A 24,351-nucleotide genomic window follows, 5' to 3' on the forward strand; every position below is an offset into this window, starting at 1 on the left:
TTACTTATTGCCAACCTGTTTGCCCTTATTTAAAGAGGGAACAAATATTCTGAATTGAGTAAAATTTGCTCAGAGGGTTCTGCTGTGTGGGATCAACTGTTATAAATAATGTTTAAAATGTCATGATGATGCTTATTATGTCAAAACCATTTTAGCTTTTTACATTTTGTCATTGAATTTATTATACCTGTCAAAAATGTTGGGTTGTTTTGTATCGCCACTTTGTGACTAACAGTTGTTAATGTTTTTCCCTTTTTTCTTTTTTTGTATAGTCAATTTTTAGTAATTGAAACTCTGCGGTATTTGAAGGAATAGCTCTCCCAAAATTGAAAATTTACCCACTTTGAAGAATTGTGGAAACCATAGTAGGCATTTTACCCATTAAAATCCATAGTAGAAAAACTGTATTCCAACATTCTTCAAAATATCTTCCTTAGTGTTCAACCGAACACACTTAAACTGATTTAAAACAAATAAAAAGTGAATAAATTGTGACAGAATTTTTATTTTCGTGTGAACTATCCTTTTAATGTTCAGACTTTTCTTCCTTGCCTTCCCTGGAAAACACATTCAAAATCTGACATTGTTTAATGAATTCACCTCACTCGGTAATATCTAATATCATGCAACATTACACTAGAGCTGTGGCTGACTGAAGGAAAATGCCTTGAGATGAATGACATTATATGCTGACTGACTGGATCCTCATTCCGCAACGCATGTGATCTCTAAAAAACAAAATATAGCACGATTAAATTAATGCCGCATCATTTTATTTATGATCTGTCAAGCCCATCCAGTTGCTTCTCTCCAAGGCAGAACAGACCTGGCAGAGATGTTTCAAACAGTGAACGGATGAGACTGGCCAGGCTTTAATACGTCATTTTCTCACTAACACAGCTTTAAAGTTTTCAGACATCACATTCTTCACAAAGAAACACTTTTATGAAAGACTGAAGGTTGCATTCTGGACATTCCTGTTATTGTGGTTTCATTAAGGGGCCGGCGATGACCCTGAGCATGCAGAGATGCTGACCCTTGGGTTCTCCAGGACAATAGACAGGCTTCTGGAGACTGACTCTATTGAACCTGAGCCTCACAAAGCACATAAAACTACCAAGTTAGCATTGGAGCTTGATGTGTAAGGTATACCAATTGAACTGTATTTTTTCAAATAACATGTTTAGATTTTTTTTCTTCATGTTTTTGCATTGCAGACACTTGAAAAGCTGAATTTCTCATTTCGAGCACAATCATGGGTGCATTTCCCAAACAATGGCATAACTACTGAACTATCATAGTGCAATGCATCATTTGGGAAAAGAACAATGTGAGGAGTGTTTCCCAAAACCGTAGTTTCTCTGTCGCAGATCCATCGTTTTAACCACGTTAGTTATAACAACTACTTTAGAGAAAAAAGCATCATATTTTGTGCAAATGATTTTGTTTCACATGCACACACATTTTAAAAAAAAATCTAACATTATTTTTTTTAAAAACATGCACTCGTTTTCCATATTAATTGAAATATATGTAAACTGCACATTTGGGCCTATATATGTTTCCTTTACAAATACTATTGTGAATTCTTTAAATAAAATCACTAACAATCCTACTTAACAATAATAATAATCATTATCATTAATAGTAGTATAAATAGGATATTGTTTATTTATTTATTGAAATGTCTACTTTTACAGATAAATTTCTTCATAAGTCACCTTGGTAAATTAAAAGCATTAACGTATGATATAAAGAAGGTCACTGGTTCAAGCCTCAGCTGGGTCAGTTGCCGTTTCTGTGTGGAGTTTGCATGTTATCCCAGTGTTTGCGTAGGTTTCCTCTAGGTGCTCCGGTTTCCCCCACAGTCCAAAGACATGTGGTATAGGTGAATTGGGTAAGCTAAATTTGCCATAGAGTATGTTTGTAAATGAGTGTGTGTGGATGTCCCCCAGTGATGGGTTGCGGCTGGAAGGGCATCTGCTGCATAAAATGTGTGCTGGATAAGTTGTATTTGACTAGATATTTTTCAAGACACTTCTATACAGCTTAAAGTGACATTTACAGGCTTAACTAGGTTTAACTAGACAGGTTAGGGTAATTAGGCAAGTTATTGTATAACGATGGTTTGTTCTGTAGACTATCGAAAAAATAAATAGCTTAAAGGGGCTAATGATATTGACTCTTAAAATAGTGTTAAAATTTTTTTAACTGCTTTTATTCTAGCCGAAATAAAACAAATAAGACTTTTTCCAGAGGAAAAAAATATTATCAGACACACTGTGAAAATTTCCTTGCTCTGTTAAACATCATTTGTGAAATATTTTAAAAAGAAAAAAAAATTAAAGGGGGGCTAATAATTCTGACTTCAACGGTACATGAAATAAAGGACAAGGACAAGTAAAATATGGATCATTTAAAGAATTAAAGAAATCCCCCAAACCTCTGAGTCCAGTAGCGGTGACAGGTGGCTCTTGGGGGTTTGTGTCGCACAGGCCAACAGCTGCACAAAGGAGCCCCACTGGTGTTTTCGGGGGACGGGATGTCCCCTCTCAAGCGTGCCATTTACACCCCCTCCCCATCTCAGTACTTCAACCCCCCTCTCTCCACTAAAGCGTCCACTCTTATCCTTTCTTGAGCAGATGCCAGCTGGGCTCTACAGGTGGCAAGCAGCTTCATGATTTTCAGATTTTTTCCGTTAATGTTGTTTTGCTCCTCAGCATATATTATCAAGTCATGTCGTTCTGAACAGAAGATGTGATCATTTTGACATTATTATTGAGTTTTATTTTTGGAATACCATACATGCACCTGCACCATCATTTTTATAATGAAAACTCAAATGCTAAAATAATTATTAACAAACAGCAACTTAGCGATTACCAAAGTTATTACCAAAATCACCATTCACCAAAACTGTTAATTAACTCATAAATGATTTCCCCTCATGTGGTTTTTAAACCATTATGAGTTTCTTTCTTCTGTTGAACATGAAATAATGTTTTAAATGATGCTGGCATACATTGACTTTTATAGGAAAAAATGCCAGCTAGCATTTTTTTTAAAATATGAACTAGTGAAGTGTGCATAAATTATGTTAGGATATTCATTTTTGAGTGATCAGTCCCTTTTACATGCACAAACTGCAGTTAATTTTTATTGCTGTCCACTTCTGCTTTGACTCTTAATTGTGCATAAGCCTGCATGGCCGTAACCCACATAGATAAAGAGGAAATCCTTTTTTCTTTATTATTATTATTATATTTTGCTTTTCATTTTGATGCATTCATTTTGATTGTCTATTGGCACTTATATGTCAGTGTGGGCGACTTTAGGGGGAGGAACTTATGATATAGAGATAAATTTTCTAAAAATAAGTGAGTGCAGGAGTCATCAAACTCAAATTTTTGTTGCGGATATCTGGCAAAATCTGTATATTTTGCAATGGAACTTACCAAACATCCAAAACAATGCTGTGTGCTGAGCTAAACATGTTCTTTGTAGCTCATGTGAATATATGTGATGGTATTTGTATTTGTTGAGGACTCAAAACAGCTAAGAAAATGTGTAAAGAATTAAAAATTGTGTAATAACTACTTTGAGACAAAAACATTTTAGGCTATTGCAAAGAAATGCATTTCCAACACGTGCAACGAAATGTAATGGGCAACATGGCTGTCAAAAACAAAATGCTTGAGCACATGTCCTTTTTATGGATACGTCTTGTGGCATCCTAATGTTGGTTCATTTAGATGTCTTTGATTCTTGATGCATTTATATTTTTGACTTACCTCACCGAAGTGGTTTATCTCTGTCCATTTGCTGTGTACCTGTGAGTTCAAATATCAGCAATCACACCAGATTTGGAACCCTAACCTGCCAATTGTGAACACACCCTTTTAGACTTAACAGTATGAGAATTCAACTTTTACTCAAGTTGTAGGCATGTAATACAATCTGTAGTTTCAATTTCAGTTTCTCAACAGAGAAAGAAATCCTAACTAAATAATCTTTCTATAATAAAACAAGTCTTAAGTCCATTGAGTCTCAAACATTTCGAAGTCGCAGGCCGACGAAACCTTCTGTGGAAAAACAGGTTAGACTGGTAAAATATAATACAGTGTTTAAAGGATTCAAGCTTTTGAAGTCACAAAAACAAAAGTATATTGTTTTAAATTCATTGTAACTCTTCTGAAGTTTCTAAATCGTATTAATAAACCAGTGTCTGTAATTATGGACTACTTTAATTCTAAATCCACCCCTATGTACAATGTGGTATATTCCATACCGGAGGCCGAGTTGGGACGGTCTTCGGTTCACAATGAGCTGCATGCCATCACCTTCAGAGCGGCAGAGGGAGCACACAGAGTCCGCATCCGCTGTGTGTGTGTGTCAGAAACTTTATACAGTCTCACCGCTCCACGAGGCCAGGACAAATATACAGTTTTCTGACTGGACTTTAAACAAGGGCTCTACATGCATCCATCGTATCCATAATATTTTCCCGCAAGACCCTTTGGCTCGGCTGAGTGTATTGGGGATTTTTATACGCTCAGGAGAAATTGGGATCGGTTTCTCGTGCCTGTGGAAATCCGGTGTTATCGAAGAAAGTTTCCCTGTCTCACGGAAGGAATGAATACATTTTAGAAAGAAATATCCGCATGATTTAAGGGGATAAAAACATGGAATTCAACCATATCGACACACAATCTGGATTAAATCAGATGACACCCTCAGAAACACGTAAGTTGGTGTTTATGTTTGCTTTAACGTTAATAAAACCGTCGTTCTTCAAGATGGTCAGTGTATGATCAAGTGAAAAATCTTTCTTTAAATGTTAGCAAAATGGAAGTGAAGGTAAACTTGGACAAAGTGAGCAATTGCAGATACCTCTTAACGTAATATATAAGAAAAATGCCACTCATATATATATTTATAAGAAGCAAACACACATTATTTTTTAACATATTTTAATGTGTATGTTGTCAAACCATCCAAGTACTTTTTAAATCTAAAATATGACGTGTGTATGGGGGCATATGTGACGTGTTGTAAGGATTCAAGCTCAAGCATGAGATATTCACGCTGAAATTTCACAACCGGTTGATTAAATAACGAGTATCTGACGCGTACATAATGTTTTTCTTATATTACTAACGTTAACTGTTAGTTATTAGCTAGGTTACTAGTTCACCATCTATGGTGTGTACACTAGCATGGTGTTTTGCTGTCATCTACGGGTGTCATGGATTATTCTGACCCTCCTTCTTCCAGTGTCGACACTCTTGCAGTCCATAATGTGAAAATACTAAATGATTTAAAGGCAAACAGGATTGGTCGATCATCAAACACGTACAAACCTTCTGGTTACATTACATGCAATGCAATGAACACTTAACCTATAGTGAATACATCATCTTGGCAAGGACGCCATAATGACCCAATAAACAGAATCATAATATATTGAAAGTAATTTGGATGATGCATTCCCTGGTAACGGCTTGCCAATGCAAAAATATCAACCATTGGGTTTGGAAACACCCTGCAATTATGCATGTCCTGATAAGCATGAATATACTGTAACACAACAGTCAGTCCGTTTCTTAACTCACATTACAGTCATTTAGTAGAGATCCTGAGAACATGGAGTGGATCATTAGGTGTTTAGGTTTGGCTGGTGCTCTTGTTTAGGATGCTATTGGTTAGTATTGAAGTAAAGTTGGTTTTATATTTACACATTCATTCTTTCTCCTTAATAATATAATTTCATGAAAGTTTTTTTTGCAAATCCCAAATAGGGAAATCATATTAGCAGCCAATGACTATCAACGTACAACATTGTTCAGTCCATTAAATAGTGCTAATGTGGTTTGAAGTCATTCTTGCATGCAATTTCACACCCAATATTCAAAGTAGAATGGAAAACAATATAGGGACTGTTAAAATAAACAAATATGCGAACCAGCTTTTACCTCAGTTTGGTTGGTTTTGTGACATTTTGCACCATTTTCTCAGATTGAAGGGGATCAATTCCAGTCCTGAACTATAATTGAGGTATCTCACAATTTTTCTTTTGTGTTCATGTTGACTGTTGTAGTATGCAACTCCATGTAGTTATTAGAGATGAATGCATTAATCCATCAATGTTTTGCAGTTTAGTGATCAGTTTGTTTACTAAAAGTCATTCAGAAGTAATCAGTCTTGCTCATTTTCATCCATTTGTTGCAAATGATTAGTAATAGGCCTTTCTATAAGAATCATTCAAATTGAAAATATTTTGAAATTAGATTTAAACCAGGCCCTGTTCTACAAAGATTGTATTTTGTTGAACATTCCAGTCTCAGCTGCAGACGTTGCATGCGTAGACCATTGGCTGAACATCTGTTGCACTTAGCTGTCATTACTCCAAACCTCTTTTTTGAACTGTGACGATGAGTACTCATTTAAATAAATAAATGCTGGACTTTCAAAACTATTTAAATTAAATTCAAGTTTACTTTTAAAGTGCTTTTCAAAGCAGATTCACTAATTGTTCACATCATTAGTCAAAATCAAAAAAGTTAAGCAGTTGTGTATAGGGTGGGCAGTATTTAAACATAGTTAACCTACAGGTAAACAGTATATAGCGTCCTTCCAAGAAATGTATACATGTATAGTTTACATGTAGTAGTAATAATAATACTGCCTGTTCAATGAAGTTTAGTTTGCTGTCCTTAAAGTTTACGGGGGAGTTGGCATCCTCTCCTGATGCCTCTCTCTGGCATCATCTCTCATCATTTGACTCTACAATCTATGGACTGTAAAATGCCTGTTATCCCAACCCAAATTAAGTTAACTTAGGAAATTTAAGTGGATTGAATATTAAACAATAAAGTTGTCTCAAAGAATTATGTTGCTTTAGCTCATTTTGAATTAGTAGTTTGACATTTTTTTGAGTGTGGCCATTCTGAGGTGGAAATTGAGAAAAAATAAAAGAATTAGCATAGCTGCTGTTCATAATGTATCTGCATGGTTGAAAAGAAACATAAACAACAAACTTTGATCACGCGCTTACCAAATTCATAGAGACAGGACAATCAACATGAATTGGAACCACATCTTTTTAAAAGAAGACAAGTGGCAAATCTGGATTTCACCATTTACAGATTGGAAACCACTGTAATTCACACATGTGGGTCCACACACAAGCTGTGCTTTCATCGGAACACTGACGACCCATATCTCTGAACAATTCTTCTTTTTCCACTTGTTTGAATTACAGTTGGCAACACAATGTTGCGTCTCTCTGAACACTGTAACAGGTAAAAACAGGTCTTCGAACCTATATCATTTATATTAATGAAGTTGCATATTATTCACAAGAGAGCACGCTGATTCATTCAAACCAAGTCTTTCTCATGAATTAATGCACAGATATGCTGAAAAGTCACGTCACTTTGTACCGGCCGTTTAGACAGCCAATCTTCACGCTGGAATTTATACGATGTGACGTAACTTCAAAATTTCTTTTCAAACCTCAAGAGTGCATTTGCTTGACAATGCAAAAACAATCAATTTGTACTTTTTAGTAAAATATATGTGTCCTAATAGTGTTTTTAGCAGCTTCGGGCAAATATATGACTGTACAGATCTCGAAAAATGTGTTTTGGTGTTTCGTGACCTTTTAATGTATTTACATATAATGAGGATGCCATTTTTGTCATACACTTATATTTTCAATCTACCAAACTTGACTCTAAACAAAGATCACAAATCTTCTGTGATTTATATTCTCTATATGTTAGTCAAGTGGCCACTTGGACAGTCCTTTACCAGTGCCATCAGATTAAATTTCTAGCTATGCAAGATGATTGTTATAAAACAGGCACCCTTTTGAAGCTGTAAAAAATTAATAATTCGAAGAAAAGGTTAGATTTTTATGCATCTTAGCGGGCCAACATGTGTATACACTAAAAATGTTGAGTAAAAGTAGTGACTGGCTTATTTTTATGTGGAATTCACTGTTAATATGCCTTATAATGATAATATGAAATACGGTTACGAATACATCTTGCTCATTTAATTTCAGAAGCATCCGTAGTGATTTTATTATAGAAACACGTCTGGTTAAAGCACTTGATGTCCTTACAGTACCTACAAGATTTTCTAACTGAACATTTTTGTCCCAAAAAAGTTTTGAATTTCTTTCTCCTTTTGACCTAAACAAGATGTGGCTTTTTTGTTCGAGTATTTTACACTGAAGACTTCTTTCACAGTCGACTGTTACTCATTAACTTTCTTTTTTTTATCCTTCAGCAGAGAGCTCAGTTTGTGGCTTTAGACTGATTAATCACCTTTCAGTTTGTCCCAAAGACAAAGCAAGGCCCATTTTTATGCTCGCACACACTTAGGAGCCCATTATTCAATTGTTTGAGAGAAAATACAAAGTAAATTGAAGTCCTCTGATGTTAATGGCGTGCGCTGAATGGGAGTTGAGGCGTTTTCAGTCTGACGAGGTCTGCTCTGTTGAGTTCTGCCCTGTCAGGACTTTTGGAGAGCATCTTCTAATCTCTCTTTTCTTTAGATCTGCATTCAGGCACGAGTGCTGCTCGGTTCCCCTGCCTTTACGTTTTACACCCCCCAGCTGTCGGCACTGTTTGGTTCTCTATCATTATAATCTCCCTTTGCTAACCTGAGAATCGGCCTCTAGTGTGCTTGATTCATTAAGATTCATCAAACTGCTTCTCTGAATACACATAAATGCCCCTCTGCATTCAGATATGCCTTTTGTGGTATCATAGGGTGATTTAACAGTATATGTGAGTATATGTGTGAAATCATGAAAAAGTAGGCTTTAAAAGTGATTATTTACTTTACTTGAAAAATAAGTAAATTTGTTGTAATTTGGAACAGTTGAGTTCACTTAACTTAATTTTTTGTAATTATGCACATTTATTTACTTGAAATTTTTAAGGCTACGAGTTTACTCATTTAGGCCCAACCCCAATTTTATTTTTGAAAAATCTTTGTTCGAAGGGTTATTTACCCCTTTCCCTTAGCCCTACGCCTTCAAGCTAAAAAGAATTGGAACACCCCTACTCCTTCACGGGAATGCGCAAAACGAGGGATAGGGGTAAGGGGAAGGGCTAAGAGGTAGAATTGGGATTGGGCCTTGTCTTTGGGTCCTTTTCACACCACACTGATTGCAAAATCACGCGTGAGCTGATGCACTGTTTCTTTACTACTGAGAGGATGTGCGCGTGCCCGTGAATGAGGTCTACTTTAGTGGACAGAACCTGCTTATAGTCTGTGAATAATAGGTAATAAAGTGGTAAATAACGCAGAGTGATCGTTTGGGAGCCGCGCTGAAAATATGATTTGCATGTATTTTTTTTTCTCTTAAAGTGACGGCAGCCATGACTTGAACCGTACTCGGCAGTGAAAGTGAAACCAAAAGCATGCACATCATTCAAATGATTAGATCTCATTGTAAAGTTATGATTACAGCAAGCATTTGATATGTTTTTATTTCATAGCAAACACAAGGTGTTGTACATGAAAATAAATGTTTTACAGTGTCGGTATACAATAAGTACTCTAGCCTATATAATGTTAAATATAATGCTAAAGGGAATCTGATACTGACAAATGTCTCATTTTACTAGTGAAAAAATGGTCTAATAATGTTGTCAATGACGAGTGGCAAGCATATATCTCAAACATAATAATCCAACTTTCTGATGTCATCACTGTATTGTGCAGTAATGACCAAGACAAATTTAAAGTCTATTCAAGTCCACCATTCCAAGTCTATACAAAACGTAGCATTTTAAACAAAGTAGACTTACACATAGGCCTAATATTTTTATTGTTGTTTTACCTTATGTTATTAAAAGCAATTATCATTTTAGCCAGAATAGTGCAGCCCTATTCTGTAATAGACAAGTCAGTGATTCGTTCGTTCATTCATTCATTCATTCATTCATTCATTCATTCATTCATTCATTCATTCATTCATTCATTCATTCATTTTCTTGTCGGGTTAGTCTTAGGGGTCGCCACAGCGGAATGAACCACCATTATCTAGCAAGTTTTTACGCAGCGGATGCTTTTCCAGCCGCAGCCCATCTCTGGGAAACATCCACACACACGTTCACACACACACTACAGACAATTTAGCTTACCCAATTCACCTGTACCGCATGTCTTTGGACTGTAGATCATCATCTTTGGATCATCCTGAATTTGTATGCACCACTATATATTTTGTGTTCAAGAAGCATTATTTTGAGGAAGATACTATGTTGTTGTCACAAGCAATCCTTTTTATTGTGTGTGTGTGTGTGTGTGTGTGTGTGTGTGTGTGTGTGTGTGTGTGTGTACATGTCAGCCCTGTGGAGGTTAAAGGGACTGACAGGGGCCAGTTTCTGTTGTGTAACATGTCTAGTGACCCCCAACACGCACACATTCATATGCACACTCTTTTCTGTCACACCCATGAAACAATATCATTTAGATTAAAAATTTTCCACCATGCAATACACAGAAAATAACTCCTAATTAGCTTAACAAACAAACCATGACTTTGCAAAATATACAGTTCACTCTTATGTAGATACCATGCTATCTCATTAGTCCACTGACATATTATTTACCAATTAATTCCTTTTTCGAATGGTTGGAAGTACTTATTTCTTTGTCCTTAAATCAGCGTGGCAGCCTACAGGCAAAATGTGTTTAATTGGCATGTAACGATCAAATGATACAATTTTATGAATCCCAACCACAATCATTTATACTGACACACACACACACACACACACACACACACACACACACACACACACACACACACACAAACACAAACACACACATACACACACCCACAAATGCACCAGTGTTAAATGAAGCACATCCAGCCTAAGGAATAGATGCAGACCGGTTCTCCGCTGCATCAAATCTGGCCTAGAAAGTGTGTCTCTGGAGTAATTAATCCTCTTGGAAGATTTGAATGTTGTCAGACCCAGAAAATGGCAAGAAAATGTGAAGGATTTTCAAGGCCATGTACTCCAGATTATTACTATTATTTAAATATTTTTTTCCATAATGTTGTTTCTAATCTAAATGCAGATTTTCCCCTTTCTTTGCATTCATAATAGGAAGGCTTTACACTTGATAATCCAATTTGCATGACCTCAAAATATTGCACGTCAAATAAGCTTTACTCAATGTATTCATCTGTTTTGCTTCCCACAATGCATACAAAAGTTTGCATTGAATAAATGATCTGGTAAATCCTTGGTGTAGAGGTGTGGTAATCTTTTCCTCTACATAACAAAAATGCTGGAGTCTCCAGTGCTTAGAGAAAGAGAAGCTAGCTGACTGAAAAAAAGTAAACCTTGTCATCATTTACACTGTTTTATGAAATTTAAAGACCATAAAGGGGATACAGAGAAATGTCATTATTAGGTTTAAGAACCCTATCATACACCCGGCGCAATGTGGCGCGAGGCGTGGCGCAATAGTCTTTTGGTAGTTTCAGCATGGCGCAAGAGTGGTTTTGAGGCGTTGCGCTACGCTGTTTAAATAGCCAATGCATTTGCGCTCAGATGTGCGCCCATAGGCGTTCTGGTCTATAAAGGAAGGCGTTCTGAGGCGCATTGCTGGCGCGTTGCTATTTTGAGAAACTAAAATAGATTTTTCATTAGACCAAAACAAACCCAGTCTAAACTCTGGCGCAGAGTTGTGCCTCGCTTACGCACTGCTTTATACGCACAAGAGAGCAATAGGCAAATATCTTTACATATGAAAAAAATTAAATATTAAGGATATATAGGATATAATAAGAATAGATATAGGATATAAATATAATAGATTAAAATATTACAAAACATATTATTTTCTAGCCTACATAAAAATGAAAAATCACTGCTTTTATGCTTCTTCATCTCGGGAGGCTTTTTCAGTTCATTCATAACAATTATCTTTTGTATAATGTTATTATTATTAGCAGTATTATTTATTATATCCATATTTATATTTGTTTTATTAAAAACAAGCTTAGAATTGCCCACCTGCAGGTTTTAGCCCATATGGAGCACAGCATGTGTTTTAGGATATAACTCTGGTTTTTGAGCACACTTCGTTATTGTTGTTCATTGTTGTTCGTTGTTGTTCGTTTGCTGGAAATTAGAACTGAATTCAGAAATAGTTTTGAAACGAATATTTGCGCTTAACAAACGCAATTAATTATTTATAGACTAATTAATGTCTGTGCGTAAAGGTTTCTCTATCCAAGAGCGAAAGTGAAAGTGATCTTTTATCTCTCATTCTCACGCAGTAGATGCCAATTACGCAGTAATTGGTTTATTCTCAAAACACACCTATAACTCATTAAGGTGATAAACTCAACCCTTTTAGACCATGCGCTATGGCACAAAGCGGATTTTCCCGTCCTTAAATTAGCAAATATGTGTTCGGACACGCCCTGAAAGCGTTTGCGCCCTGCGTTTTGCGCTCTGCGCATGGACTTTCAAAATAGAGCCCATAGTGTTTTTCTTAGGGGTGTGAACCTAAACTGGTCTCACAGTTTGATTCAGTTGTGATTATCATGCCATTGATTCGGTTCATTTTGATATCTCAGTGCATTGACGATGCTTTCCATCCACCATTAAATATGTTTTCTTTACACAAGAAAAAAATTTATTAAAATGTAAATATGCTTATATATTACTTATAATACAATTTTGTCTTTCAATACAAGCAGTAAGATATATAAAATGTACCTTTAATTTTACCTGCTCAAAGAAAACACCCTTTTTGAATGTTTTAAACAAAACTCAAATACATGCACTGAAGAATATTGTTTGAACTTTTGTACGAGCATTTATAGCAAATAAACGAATGTAAATTTGACTTTCTAAACGTTATTGAGCGAGTACTTAAATGCCTATGACTGGTCATTGCGTTCACATGCTCATTTGAAAGGGCTGTGATTGGCTCTAAAACTGTCATCGTTGTTCACTAAAGAATAGACGTGGTGGAGAAAACTCACTCTGCAGACACCCTCATATGTGGAAACATAAGTATCGCTGTAACAGCCAAGAAGAGAGAAAAAGTTACATTACAAACATGTCAACAGTTTAAATGTCCAAAGTGAGACAGAGAGAGAGAGATGGAGTTTTACAGCTTTCATTTTTTCCCTAAAGCCTGGTTTATACTTGACGCTTCAGCTTGTCCGCTTGAGTGCGCATGGCAAATGTGACGTCATCGCTGTGTTTGCGGAGGTTCGCTCTGGCTGCACGCAACATGATTTCGGCCGGCGGAGCGCATGATATTTTTTGGCGCCGCATTTGATTTGAGTTGAATATGAACCACTATGAATAGATTTTGTCTGAAACCATACGAATGTACAGACATCTTTTCAATCCGTGATTATAGAGATAACCAGACGATCAATAATTCTTGGCTAGAAATTGCAACAGCTGTAGGAAAGGAGGAAAGTTTTTGTTAAAAGGTTTGGAAAACCTAAGTGATAAGTTTGTTAAAGCCAACAGAGGCCATGGCAAAAGTGGAGACCCAGGTACACAATTACAGAAATATGTTTTACCACCAGTCATGGGTTTTACACTGATGTGTATGTTACAATTTTGAATTTAAAACAATTCAATGGTTACAAAACTGTAATTAAGGAACAAATAATTTCTTTGATAACTGTAAAGGATTATTTGAACCTATCGGTTTACAACATACTGATGCCTGTTTTTTGGACTTTATTGGTGATATTGGTAAGGAATGTTGGACCATTATTGCCTTTTAGCATAAGTACAGAGACTAGCCAGACAGTAATGTGGGAACGGCGAAGCGGCAAGAATAAAAGCCTTGTCCGTTTCACGAGGTGCTTGCACGATCAGCGGAGGTGCCAGGCGAAAGTATAAATCCAGCTTAATAGTGAAATAGGTGTTCTGGGTTCTGCTGTACCTTTAGTGCTGTACCTTTAATTGTGCACAGCTGTCTGTTTTTAAGTAGTTGGAGCATTTTAATTACTCGCCCTCGTTTCCTTCCTTCTTAAATGACTTCAGTAATAACCGATTATGATCCATTATTCAACCGATTCCGAATTGTCCATGTCTGCATCGCGGTGCATCAAAGAAACAATTAATTTTGACACCCCTAGTTTTTCTTGTTTTGTATTTCACAGAAAACGTTTGCCTATTCTATGCTAAACATGTTTATGAAGGAAAGCAATACTATTTTTTGCAGTTGTATTGGAGCAAAAAAAAAAATAATTGTTTCCCCTAGAAAATGTCCACATTCAAATGATCTTGGTTTTCTCTATAACCTTTTGCATCAAAATTACTGTAATGCTATTAACATAGTTTTTCCTAGCCAGAACAGTGAATGCAAAGAAAGTTTTGTGTTCTGCCGAGAAACAAAATATTTTGTGTTTTTTGAAAAATGTTCTGCATTCCTCTGATAACTTTGCACTGCTGACACGTCTTGGAGCATTCTCTCAAGAAAACAACTACCCATTAGAGACGTTGTATTCGCTCACAAAAGCACACATATGTTATAATGTCCCCACAATATTTATTTGAAAGCACACAAATACTGCTAGTGAATGCAACGTTTGTTGGTAGAAAAAAAAAATGTCCTGAGAAAAACACACAGCATTAAAATGTAAAAATCTTTATCAATTTGTGAAGTCTACTGGGGTCCAAAATAATATTCAGCCATGCATAGACTAAATTTCTTGTTTTGTTATTTAAAGAATGTCACCTACATTCCTTTATTTACATTATTTACTAGAAATGCATTCATTAATTCATTAATTGCGAGACTTGCATTAATTGTTTGCGTTCATCAAGAAATGCATTGGGAAATCTCCTCTATAGGACTGTGGGTATGTAATTTAGTGTGTTATATGCCTTAGTTATGTTATATATTGAGATTAAGTACTCCTATTTGGAGACAACATTCATTTTTGTCATTGACAGCAGGCCCTGTGTTTTCTGGTGGGGCCGCTAAGTGCTAGGAATGTTAAACATTCCTTACTGAATGTGTGTCTTCTGTTGGCTGAGGAGCGAGAGATAGAGAGAAATGACGGAAGAGAGAGTGGACGGGTAAGCAACGGTGTGACAAGATTCCAAAGCTCATGCCTGCATACAGATGGAATCACGTCAGGTCTGCTTTCCTGCGTAGCACCCAGATGGTGTAAATCACGGTCCTCAGACATGAAGTGTTTGTAGGACAGCGCGTTCCCCTTCCCCTTATATAAAAGCATCCATCCGTAACAGAATATGCCAGAGCACTCCTTCTTTAAACTCGCCATTGCCCTAAAGGCTCGCATGCTTTTTAAAGGAACATGATGGTCTGATTTGTTAAAGCTGCTTTTATTGAAATGCCACATTTACAGTGTGCATATGACTGATTGCACGGTTTACACTGACATGTTGTCTTGATAAATCAAAGTCTTTATGACAGCCCTAAGCAATAAAAGAATCACCTTTTCCAGTTCGAAAAGTTTGAGATGACTCTATTAATAACATGAGTTTGGGGCAGGACAATTTGTTTAAAATATATTTAGGTGGGTCTTTAGATGCGGATATATGAATATATTATTTATGAAATGCAGATTTATTTACAATAATCTAGAAAATTTTAACTGTTTTTTTAGCCAAACCAGCAGTGAAGAGCCTTTGTGTCCACCGAAGGGTTTTTGCGCAGCAGAAACACCAGCTCAACTTTTATTATTTTCTGTTTTAGTCAATGGAAGCGGTGCATTTTAATTCTGTGGTGTACAATTTTTGCTAAGTTTTGAGACTACTCGTTTTCCAAGGACATTAGCTTGGGACATGAACTTGTTAATAATATTTTGGCGAGGCTTTACTTGTGAACAATGTTGATTTATTATTATTTTTTCAAGGATTCTTAGGAATTGTAAATGCAAATTGGGAATATATGAGAATATACTGTTTAAAAATGTGTACATTTGTAAACCATCCTGAACTGCTGTTTCAGCCAGTCTTTCAGCCAAACCAGCAGAAAACGACAGAATAGAAACAAATACGTTTTTTTTCTTCAAGACCTTTTAATCCTGAGGCCTACTGTTTTTAATAATGAATTGAACTTAGTCTCTTTACATGCTTCTGATTTTAATGAGTTCTTCTAAATTATTTTAAAGCACTTGTGTGTATTGGTTGGTTGCTCACTAGTCACTACACACTTCATTAATCTTGGTTTGTAAGATGAATGACACAAAAGCGGATTCTGTGTTCAGTGTTTAAAGTCTTGTGAAGTGATAGGAGCATTTTAGGATGTATTCACACAAAATATGTTCGTTAATACCAAAGACAGTGTTGAATTTTATATGTTATGTTTTTTTTGGAGAGGTTCACTTTTATACTGAACTATTTGCAAGTGAATTGGAGAGACTCTCTCAAACTACTGGTCCTAGATGACTCAAAAAGTGCAGGTTTTTTTTTTAAATGTGTTGTATCATAATCGCACCTTAAATGAACCATACCAGAGTTCATTTAAAAGCGGACTGAGACCATCTCTTCAGCTAGGTCTTTATCCATTTGTTAGGTGTGCACCAGAGTACGATTTCTACGTACGTATTTACTCCTGCCCAAATAATCTGCACCAAAAGGGTAAACGAACATGGGTTTGATTCATTAGGACGAAACAAGACCAATGAACCCTTAGTTACATAATTAACTAAAACATTGGCTTAGTGATAGGCTTGGGCGGTAATACGGTAATATGGTATACTGCGGGATCTAAAAATAGCAGCGTGTCAGTTTCAATTACGTTATACCGTCATAAAAAACAATGCGCTTATAGGAGACAAGTATTAAATATTAAATATTATTTATTTAATGCCTAAAAATGCGTATGCGTGAATGTCATCACGGGATAGTGTGGAGGAGAGAGCGAAAGGTGAGGTAAGATAGCGAGTCGCTCACAAAGTGACCTGTTCTCGAAAAAGAACACAACCTCTGCAGTTTGATAGTATTTCTGGTTTCGACCAAACGAGAAGGGTGGTGTTGTAAATACAAACTATAAGTCTGCATTCCCGCTGCCGTAAATTTCAGAATAAAGCGCGGGATATCCTATTAATGCCTATCCTTGTTTTAATTAAAATTATTTTGATAATTAATTATTAAATTGAATGATTCCTTTCAGGATTAGTCCTACTAAAACTATTAAACGAAAGAATTAACTTAAACTAAAGAACATATACAGAATTCAAATTCAATAGATTCTAAAATATTTTTTTTAATTCAAATTTTTAATGTAAATCTGAATTGGTTTATCACAATTTTTTTTTTTTAAAATCTATGTTCGGAGGCAGATCTGAATGCAAACTTATGTGTTAGGCCGCGTTTACACTGTCAGCTATGATTCCCAATTCCGATTTATTGCCTATATCAGTTTTTTTTTGCCTGTCCGTTTACACATTCTTTTAATTGTGACCCATATCTGATTCATGTGTTTACACTTGCCATACAATTTAATTGTCTTGCTTTTAGCTCTGCGAAGTATGCAAAGTTCACCTAACTTTAAGGGCGAAATAAAGCACTCAGTTAAGGTTATCATTGTTGAAACCCATACAGACAGTGTAATACAGAGAGTGGAGCAAAGCAAATACATGATCAGTCATTAAAAGGGGGAAAAAATAGAATAAATATATATACTTTTATATTAGACACACATCTGATGCTTGTATTTGCAGCAGTTCCACGTCCACAACTTCACGCATTGGGTTAAATTAGGCTTTACAGTCTCCTTTACTTCGACTGTGTCTGTTTAGCTGAGGGAACTGAACCAACCCCGTGACTTCAGACACACTGACATTCCAAGATGGCGGTGACCCTAGGTCTAAAATCTCTAGTAAAACATGCTGTTTTCTGCTAAATGGTTACATTAATCGAGTTTGTTTAATATATTTTCATTAAAGTGGAATCCAATGTACAATACAAAGTTCAACTTGGAGTGCTTCATTTCCCCTTTAAAGGTTCAAAAAACCCTTGAGTTTTTTTTTTACGATTTTAACAGATTTGTGTGTGTGGAGCGTCATTTAAGACCACTTTAGCAGATGTCTGATGATTTTTGGGGCGGGATCAAAATCGGTGATGTAGCGCAAAGATGATGCGTTGGTTTCTCATAGCGGATTTTTCTTATCCACGGACCCATGTCGCACAGTATTTAGACATTCATGAAGGGTTGTATGTTTGTTTCCATGATCCACGTGGTTTGTTGCATGTTTTTCCCCACGGTCCTGTCAGGGCAGATACAGCAAACAAAGCTGTTTGTGTGCAGCAAGCATTTTTGTCGGGAGAGCAGTACGAGTATGGCGGAGAATGGCGGATTTTGTCCTTTATCAAAGGAGTTTGTTCACATTTAGACACATCACTGTGCTGCTGTGTTCAACTAAATCCTCAAGATTACCAGCAGGGCTAATGGTGGAAATAGGCTGGGAAAGAGACCTGCTGCACTGAGTCTGCATTCAGACCGGATATTGAGAGAAAAGTCCTCATTTATAGTGTTTATATGAACATGAAATTACCGGTGATGTTACAACTTCTCTTTCCGGAAAATAGCCAGAACGAATTTACGAATTTATTTTCCAGAACGAATTTACGAATTTATTTTCAAAAAGGACCTGTTCACACATACAACCTTTCCGGAAAATTGCCGGTAATTTTCCGGAAAGGTCTGTATGTGTGAAAGGGGCTATTAATACAATATAATATACGGATATACAATAATATACGGAGACATACTTGTTAAATAAACGCACTAAATCGGATTCAGCAGTGTTTATTTGAGCGCGCACAAGAAGATCTGCACTTGAGCAGCGTATATTTGAGGGTGAGCAAGAAGTTTTGTGCACAAGCAGAGGAAATTGGCTCAAAAGCAAAGAGATTTGCATGCTCGTAGGCTATTACATAAATTCGATCTCGAATTGTAATACTGCGCTCACATCATTTGTCATTGAAAGAACCCCACAGGTAGTTGGTAGATCTGTGAAAAAAAGGCTTGCCACCACAGCTGAAAAAAAATCCTATAGGAAACACTGAATAATAATAATTATAATATTGATAATAATATATGCCTATAGTTTGCCTCCAAACTTCTTGCTGCTGTGCACCTGATGCTGAGCAAAGATAACCATTTGCGAGCAGCACCTTGTTTTCATGATTGCTTCAGAGCTACTGTTGGACTAAATTATTATTATTATTACTAACAATAATCGGTAAAGTGCATGATGCGCACAGAGTGCACTATGCCGAATTAAGTTCTCTTTAACCTAATTCTGCTTAAATTGTAGAAAATCTTTAAAATGACAGTACTTTAATCAAGACTTTTCCATTTAGAGAATTACGGTTATTAATAGCTTAGTCCTTATTAATGATCAGTTTATAAAATACATAATTTATGGATCTGCTGAAGAACAAGACAAATGTGCAATAACTAATATTTTCATATTTTATATAAACTTTTATATAAACTATAAATATAAAAAATAAATACATTTAAAGTAATGGAACATTACATGTAAAACTAATCTAAACTATTATATAGGCTAAAGGTTAAATAAAGGTACCTTGTCAGAGCTTTACATCGTGTGCGTCAAAGGCGCAATGAATGTAAGCCTGATAACTATTCAAATGACAGAATATGTAAACTTAGTTTATATATATATAATTAATAATAATTAAAAGCCTGGGTATGGTCCGTAGAGGGCTCTTATTTTGAGGATGACGTCACAAGCTCAGATTTGGTTGACCAATCAGAGGAAAATGGGCATTTCAGCAGGGCCTACATGTGTATAATGAATTTTAAAGTCATTTATTCGTGTTCCTACCCTAAATTAAAAAAAATAAAAAATTGAGCCAAAATCTTGTTGTTTAATTTTTTGTGAACAAAAGAAAAACTGAAAAATGGCCATTTTCTTAATTGTCTTTTTTTTTTTGTTTGAAAATGGATATGAAATGGACGGAAGATACCCTAATTGCCCTGGAATGCAATCAGGGACTTTCCTGTTCATCATTCTTTCATCTGTTTTACTCTTTCTCTTTAAAAATCTCTTGTATTGACCATCTTATTTGTCCTAATTTTAGCCCTTTGTGTGTGTGTGTGTGTGTGTGTGTGTGTGTGTGTGTGTGTGTGTGTGTGTGTTAGGCTGTCATCACAATCAGTTTTTTTCCTGGAGAACTGAGGCTGTGAAGATTATATCATGAAGTGTGAATACAGTGATAGTCAGCTGATCTGTGCTGTAATTTCAGAGCCCGTCTGATGCAATTGAATGCCAGCGATTTTGAAGTTCAGTTGTGTTTTTAATTAATTGATTTTTCACCTCCGTGTATAGGTTCAATATGATCATTTTTTTGTGATATGTAGATCTTACAATTTGTAAATAAATTTTGACTGCTTAATGATTTGATCAAACATGTAAAGGCTTTGTGTTTTTCATTTGGAATTCCCCATGTGATGGTTTGGCTCTCAGCTTGCAGATCTCCTTTTTGGCTCTGGTTTCCTCCTGCACTTTGCTGTAGTGTGAGTGAGTTCACGGTGCATGAAAGTGTTTTAGCGCTGAGCTTGGTGTGCATGTGGATCCCATAATTAGGCTTCTGCTGCAGGAATGACTGTCAGATCGTTGGGTGGTGCTGGAAACCAAAACGCTCAATTCAGACCAATCTCCAGACTCTTTTGAACCGGTTAAATTTTCCTTTTAGATGAATTTTCCACTCAATTCATGCTGGTTTCTCATGTTGAAGTATCTGTTTGGTATGACAGAAGTGTTTGAATTGTTAACACGCTGCTCTAGTCTTTAAGGATGACTGACTGAGTGCTTGATGACTGCACAGGCAGTTATGAATGGCATCTCTCTCTGCATGTCAGTTTTGGCCTTCAGCCGAGTGAAGGATCGCCACATATGGCCTTGTCACTTCCTGTGAGGAGCGTCCTTTGGAGAAAAACATGCCGGGGCATTGTGGTTGCATACCCAGGGGAACTTCTATGGGTTTAAACCACACACTGTCATCTTTATCCTGTTGATATCTTTAGAAAAGCAATACTAGAGTTTAAGAATAAAAGTGGTCTCTTGTGTATATCGCTGTCATAGCACAATAGGATTGAATTGTTTACAGTCGCCAAACAATGCCACAAACTGCCTTCTTCTCTACAAAATATTCTGACAATGGGATAAGCAAAATAATCTTCATTCATATTCTTTTCGGCTTAGTCCCTTTATTAATCTAGGGTCACCACAGCGGAATGAACCGCCCAAAATAATCTTATGTCAAAAGAAAAAAACTATATTATTTTGCTTACTCCATTGACAGATTATTTTGTTCGTTTTAAGGAATGACTCCCTTGATATTGTCATATTATTTCTGAAAACAAGACAATATGTTTTGCTTGCCTAGAAAATGCTTTTTGATTATAAGAATTTTTAGATATTTGGACTAGAAACAAAACAAAAAAAGTGTTGAGAAAAAAAAAAGAATTTTTAATGCATTTTTTGCAGTGTAACATAACAGAAATCCATTCCTCTAAAAAAGCAAATAACGCACAATGCAAACTTTAACTACTGCTGAAGCTTCCTCAGACACTCCCTCACACAAACACACTCACCGAAAAACAAGTTTGAGCTCCAGTGCGAGCCATTCAAAAGAAAGAAAATGAATTCAAGTGTATTGTGTATTCCTCTATCTTGCAGTGACCACTCGATCACTCTCAGTCTCAAATCTGAGTGTAAAGTAAACCTGTTTAGTCTTGTATCAAATTTTTGCAAATGCAGACGGCCAGAACTTTGGAGCAGCATTACAGTTGACTGCCAGTCTGTCTGTTTGGCTCTGTCCCAGTAGCTGGTGTTTACTCTGGGCTTCCAACGAGTCTGTTGCTCTCCCTCTCACTCCCCCAGAAGAGGAGCCCTGCCTGCCTGCTTACATCATCCATCCGGGGTGAAGGGCGAGGGGCCGGGGGGGCTGAGGATGAGGTCATTCATTAGGCCTCAAATGAGATGCAGATCCTTTCTCATTCAGCCTCCCGGCTCTTCTGTTCTCCCCCAGCCCCCCGCTCACCTCTTCCCATCTTTGATTCAATAGTCGCTTGCCTGCTTCCACTTCCGGCTCCCTGTTAGTCTCATTTCCATATTCGGAAAAAAGAGCATTGCTCAAGCTCTCAGCCTGCAGGATCAATGCGTCCTTTTTTTGGCGAGACTTCATTTCACTGGATCTCTGTTTTTAGGGCAAGCAGAGTGGAATTTTGTCCTTGAAATGGGCTTTTATTTGAGAGATGTAAACTTTTATTTGTTATTTCTATTATACGCTTTAAATTTATATACATTTTTTCAAATACATTGTTCAGTGTAAACTTAATATGAAAATATAAACTTTTAATATATTGTTTTATTATGTATTTAATTTTTTTAATCTTATTATTTTATTTTCACTTTAAATATATTCATAGCATATTTATAATCAAAAACAAAAACAAAGACTAATTAAATCACTAATATTAATCTCTTTTAAGTATGTAGTAGGTGATTGTCTTCAGAAACATTTTTTGTTGTGCTGGTTGAAAGTCTCTTCACTTTCCAACAGTAGTGGTTAAAGTAAATGATCTAAATCTATTTATATGTATTTTTATATTCTGGATAAGGCATACGACTTGAAATGTTCATCCAATTAAATATAGTCGGGCCGATAATTCCCATAATTCTGAAAAGTTGCCCAAACTAGGGCTGCACGATATTGGAAAAAATTGACATTGCGATATTTTTTTCCTCTGCGATATATATTGCGATTTATATATATATATATATATATATATATATATATATATATATATATATATATATATTTACTTAAAACTAGGGCTGTGACGGTCACCATGACAACCGCGTCACCGCGGTGGTCATTGCCACCTCGGTTGTCCATTGCCACCGGCCGTAGTACGTGACGTCACGCACTTTAAAACACAAATTACTGTTATGTTGCCAAGTATTACATATCTGTTAGAATATAACATTAGGCGCGATTCAGCAAGTTCAAGTTCAACCATGAATCTTGTTAGAAAACGAACTCTTACATCTGGGAACATTTTGGATTCGTGCCGAACTAGAAAGGTGAACGAATCAATTTGGATTAAGCTTTTTGTATGGGGGTTTTAAGTAAAGTGTGTTTTAATATTCACTGCTGAGTGCTGAGAGTCCAAACACTGAGGAGCAAATCCATCGATACGCAGATCCACGGGTCCTGAACCATGCAAGCTAGTGGCGATTGCCCAGCTCAGCCAGGCATGGCAGAGGCATTTGCAAAAATGGCCAGATACAAAAGAGAAAGTGATAAATGGAAGACATTGACGAGAAATTGAGCATAGGCTATTTGGTAACTACTTAAGAACGCGCCGCTCCGCAGAGTAGAGAAACCTGCGTTGCGAGAAATGCGGGCGGCGGAACAGAAGGAGAAGCCCTCTATCGCATGGTTGTGAAAAAGTAGCCTGTCTGTGCATTTTTCGCTACAAGCACACCGTCTGACAGTGTATAGCTGGAAACATTATAACCCCATTCTTCACTTAAACCGGACAAAGTCAACATGTTAGTTTTTCTGGCAAATAATTTAAAATATGACTACAAAAGGTGGAGAGAAACTACGCTGTTTTTTTAAACATCTGACTTATATTGTTACTAGGTTAATATTTTCATTTTACGTATAATTATTAATATTTATATTATTATTACACTGATTAGGAAAGTGCCATTTAGAATTTTTGTTAAGTTCTTAAAAATGTAACGTTTAATTGTTATTATTATACAGTTTCAAGCAGTTAAAGTAATGTAATATTTAACTACAATATTTATAAACAGTTTTGTGTTGTTTTATTAACGAAAGTTCAAAAATAAACGTACGTTTATACGGTTGTTTTATTTATTAATATTAAATTCGATTATTCCTTAATTTTTACATAAAAGGTAAATTAACTTAAGTAGGCTACATTATCTGTTGATGTACGAGATCGAGGAACATGTTTGCCAGTAAATAATGTTCGCACCACTTAAAAAACAAAACAAATGAATAACTTGCGAAAAGGATGCAATAAAAAATGCCAGCGCTTAATCATTCTTCACAATCGGATTCGTACGTGCAATAAGCCGAGGCTATATTGCGCCGACAAGAACAAGCCCTAAAACTAAGTCTAGAGAGAGAATTAATACTAGTTAATATTAATGATTATAAACACGAACTGCGTTGTATGATAAACGCATCACAATGATGTCGTGATCTTTGCTGAAGAACTGATATGTTATCGCCGTCTCCCCAGCCAGGTTTTCATCTGCTTTTTTCCCCTTCTTCTGGA

The 24,351-nt window shown here is 36.2% G+C and overlaps 1 protein-coding gene and 1 long non-coding RNA gene across 28 annotated transcripts in view; one reads left to right on the plus strand and one right to left on the minus strand.

The window, feature by feature from the left end:
- Positions 1–266: 266 nt before the first annotated feature.
- LOC141378248 (uncharacterized) lies at positions 267–4,741 on the minus strand. The gene is made up of 3 exons (XR_015511713.1): positions 4,289–4,741; positions 3,792–3,876; positions 267–2,744 (listed from the first exon to the last, which is right to left on the minus strand). It is a non-coding gene; the product is annotated as an uncharacterized LOC141378248 (long non-coding RNA).
- The window catches only part of map7d1a (MAP7 domain containing 1a), a 92,314-nt gene continuing 72,258 nt past the window's right edge, over positions 4,296–24,351 (plus strand). For 15 of the 27 annotated variants that reach the window (XM_087286038.1, XM_087286039.1, XM_087286042.1 and 12 more), the window contains exon 1: positions 4,336–4,743. In XM_087286038.1, the coding sequence (XP_087142164.1) occupies positions 4,683–4,743 (61 nt within the window). In that variant the 5' untranslated portion in view covers positions 4,336–4,682. 27 annotated transcript variants of the gene reach the window in all.

The sequence above is a fragment of the Danio rerio genome, chromosome 16 (assembly GCF_052040795.2).
Source record: "Danio rerio strain M-AB ecotype USA chromosome 16, GRCz13ab, whole genome shotgun sequence".
NCBI classification, from domain to species: domain Eukaryota; kingdom Metazoa; phylum Chordata; class Actinopteri; order Cypriniformes; family Danionidae; genus Danio; species Danio rerio.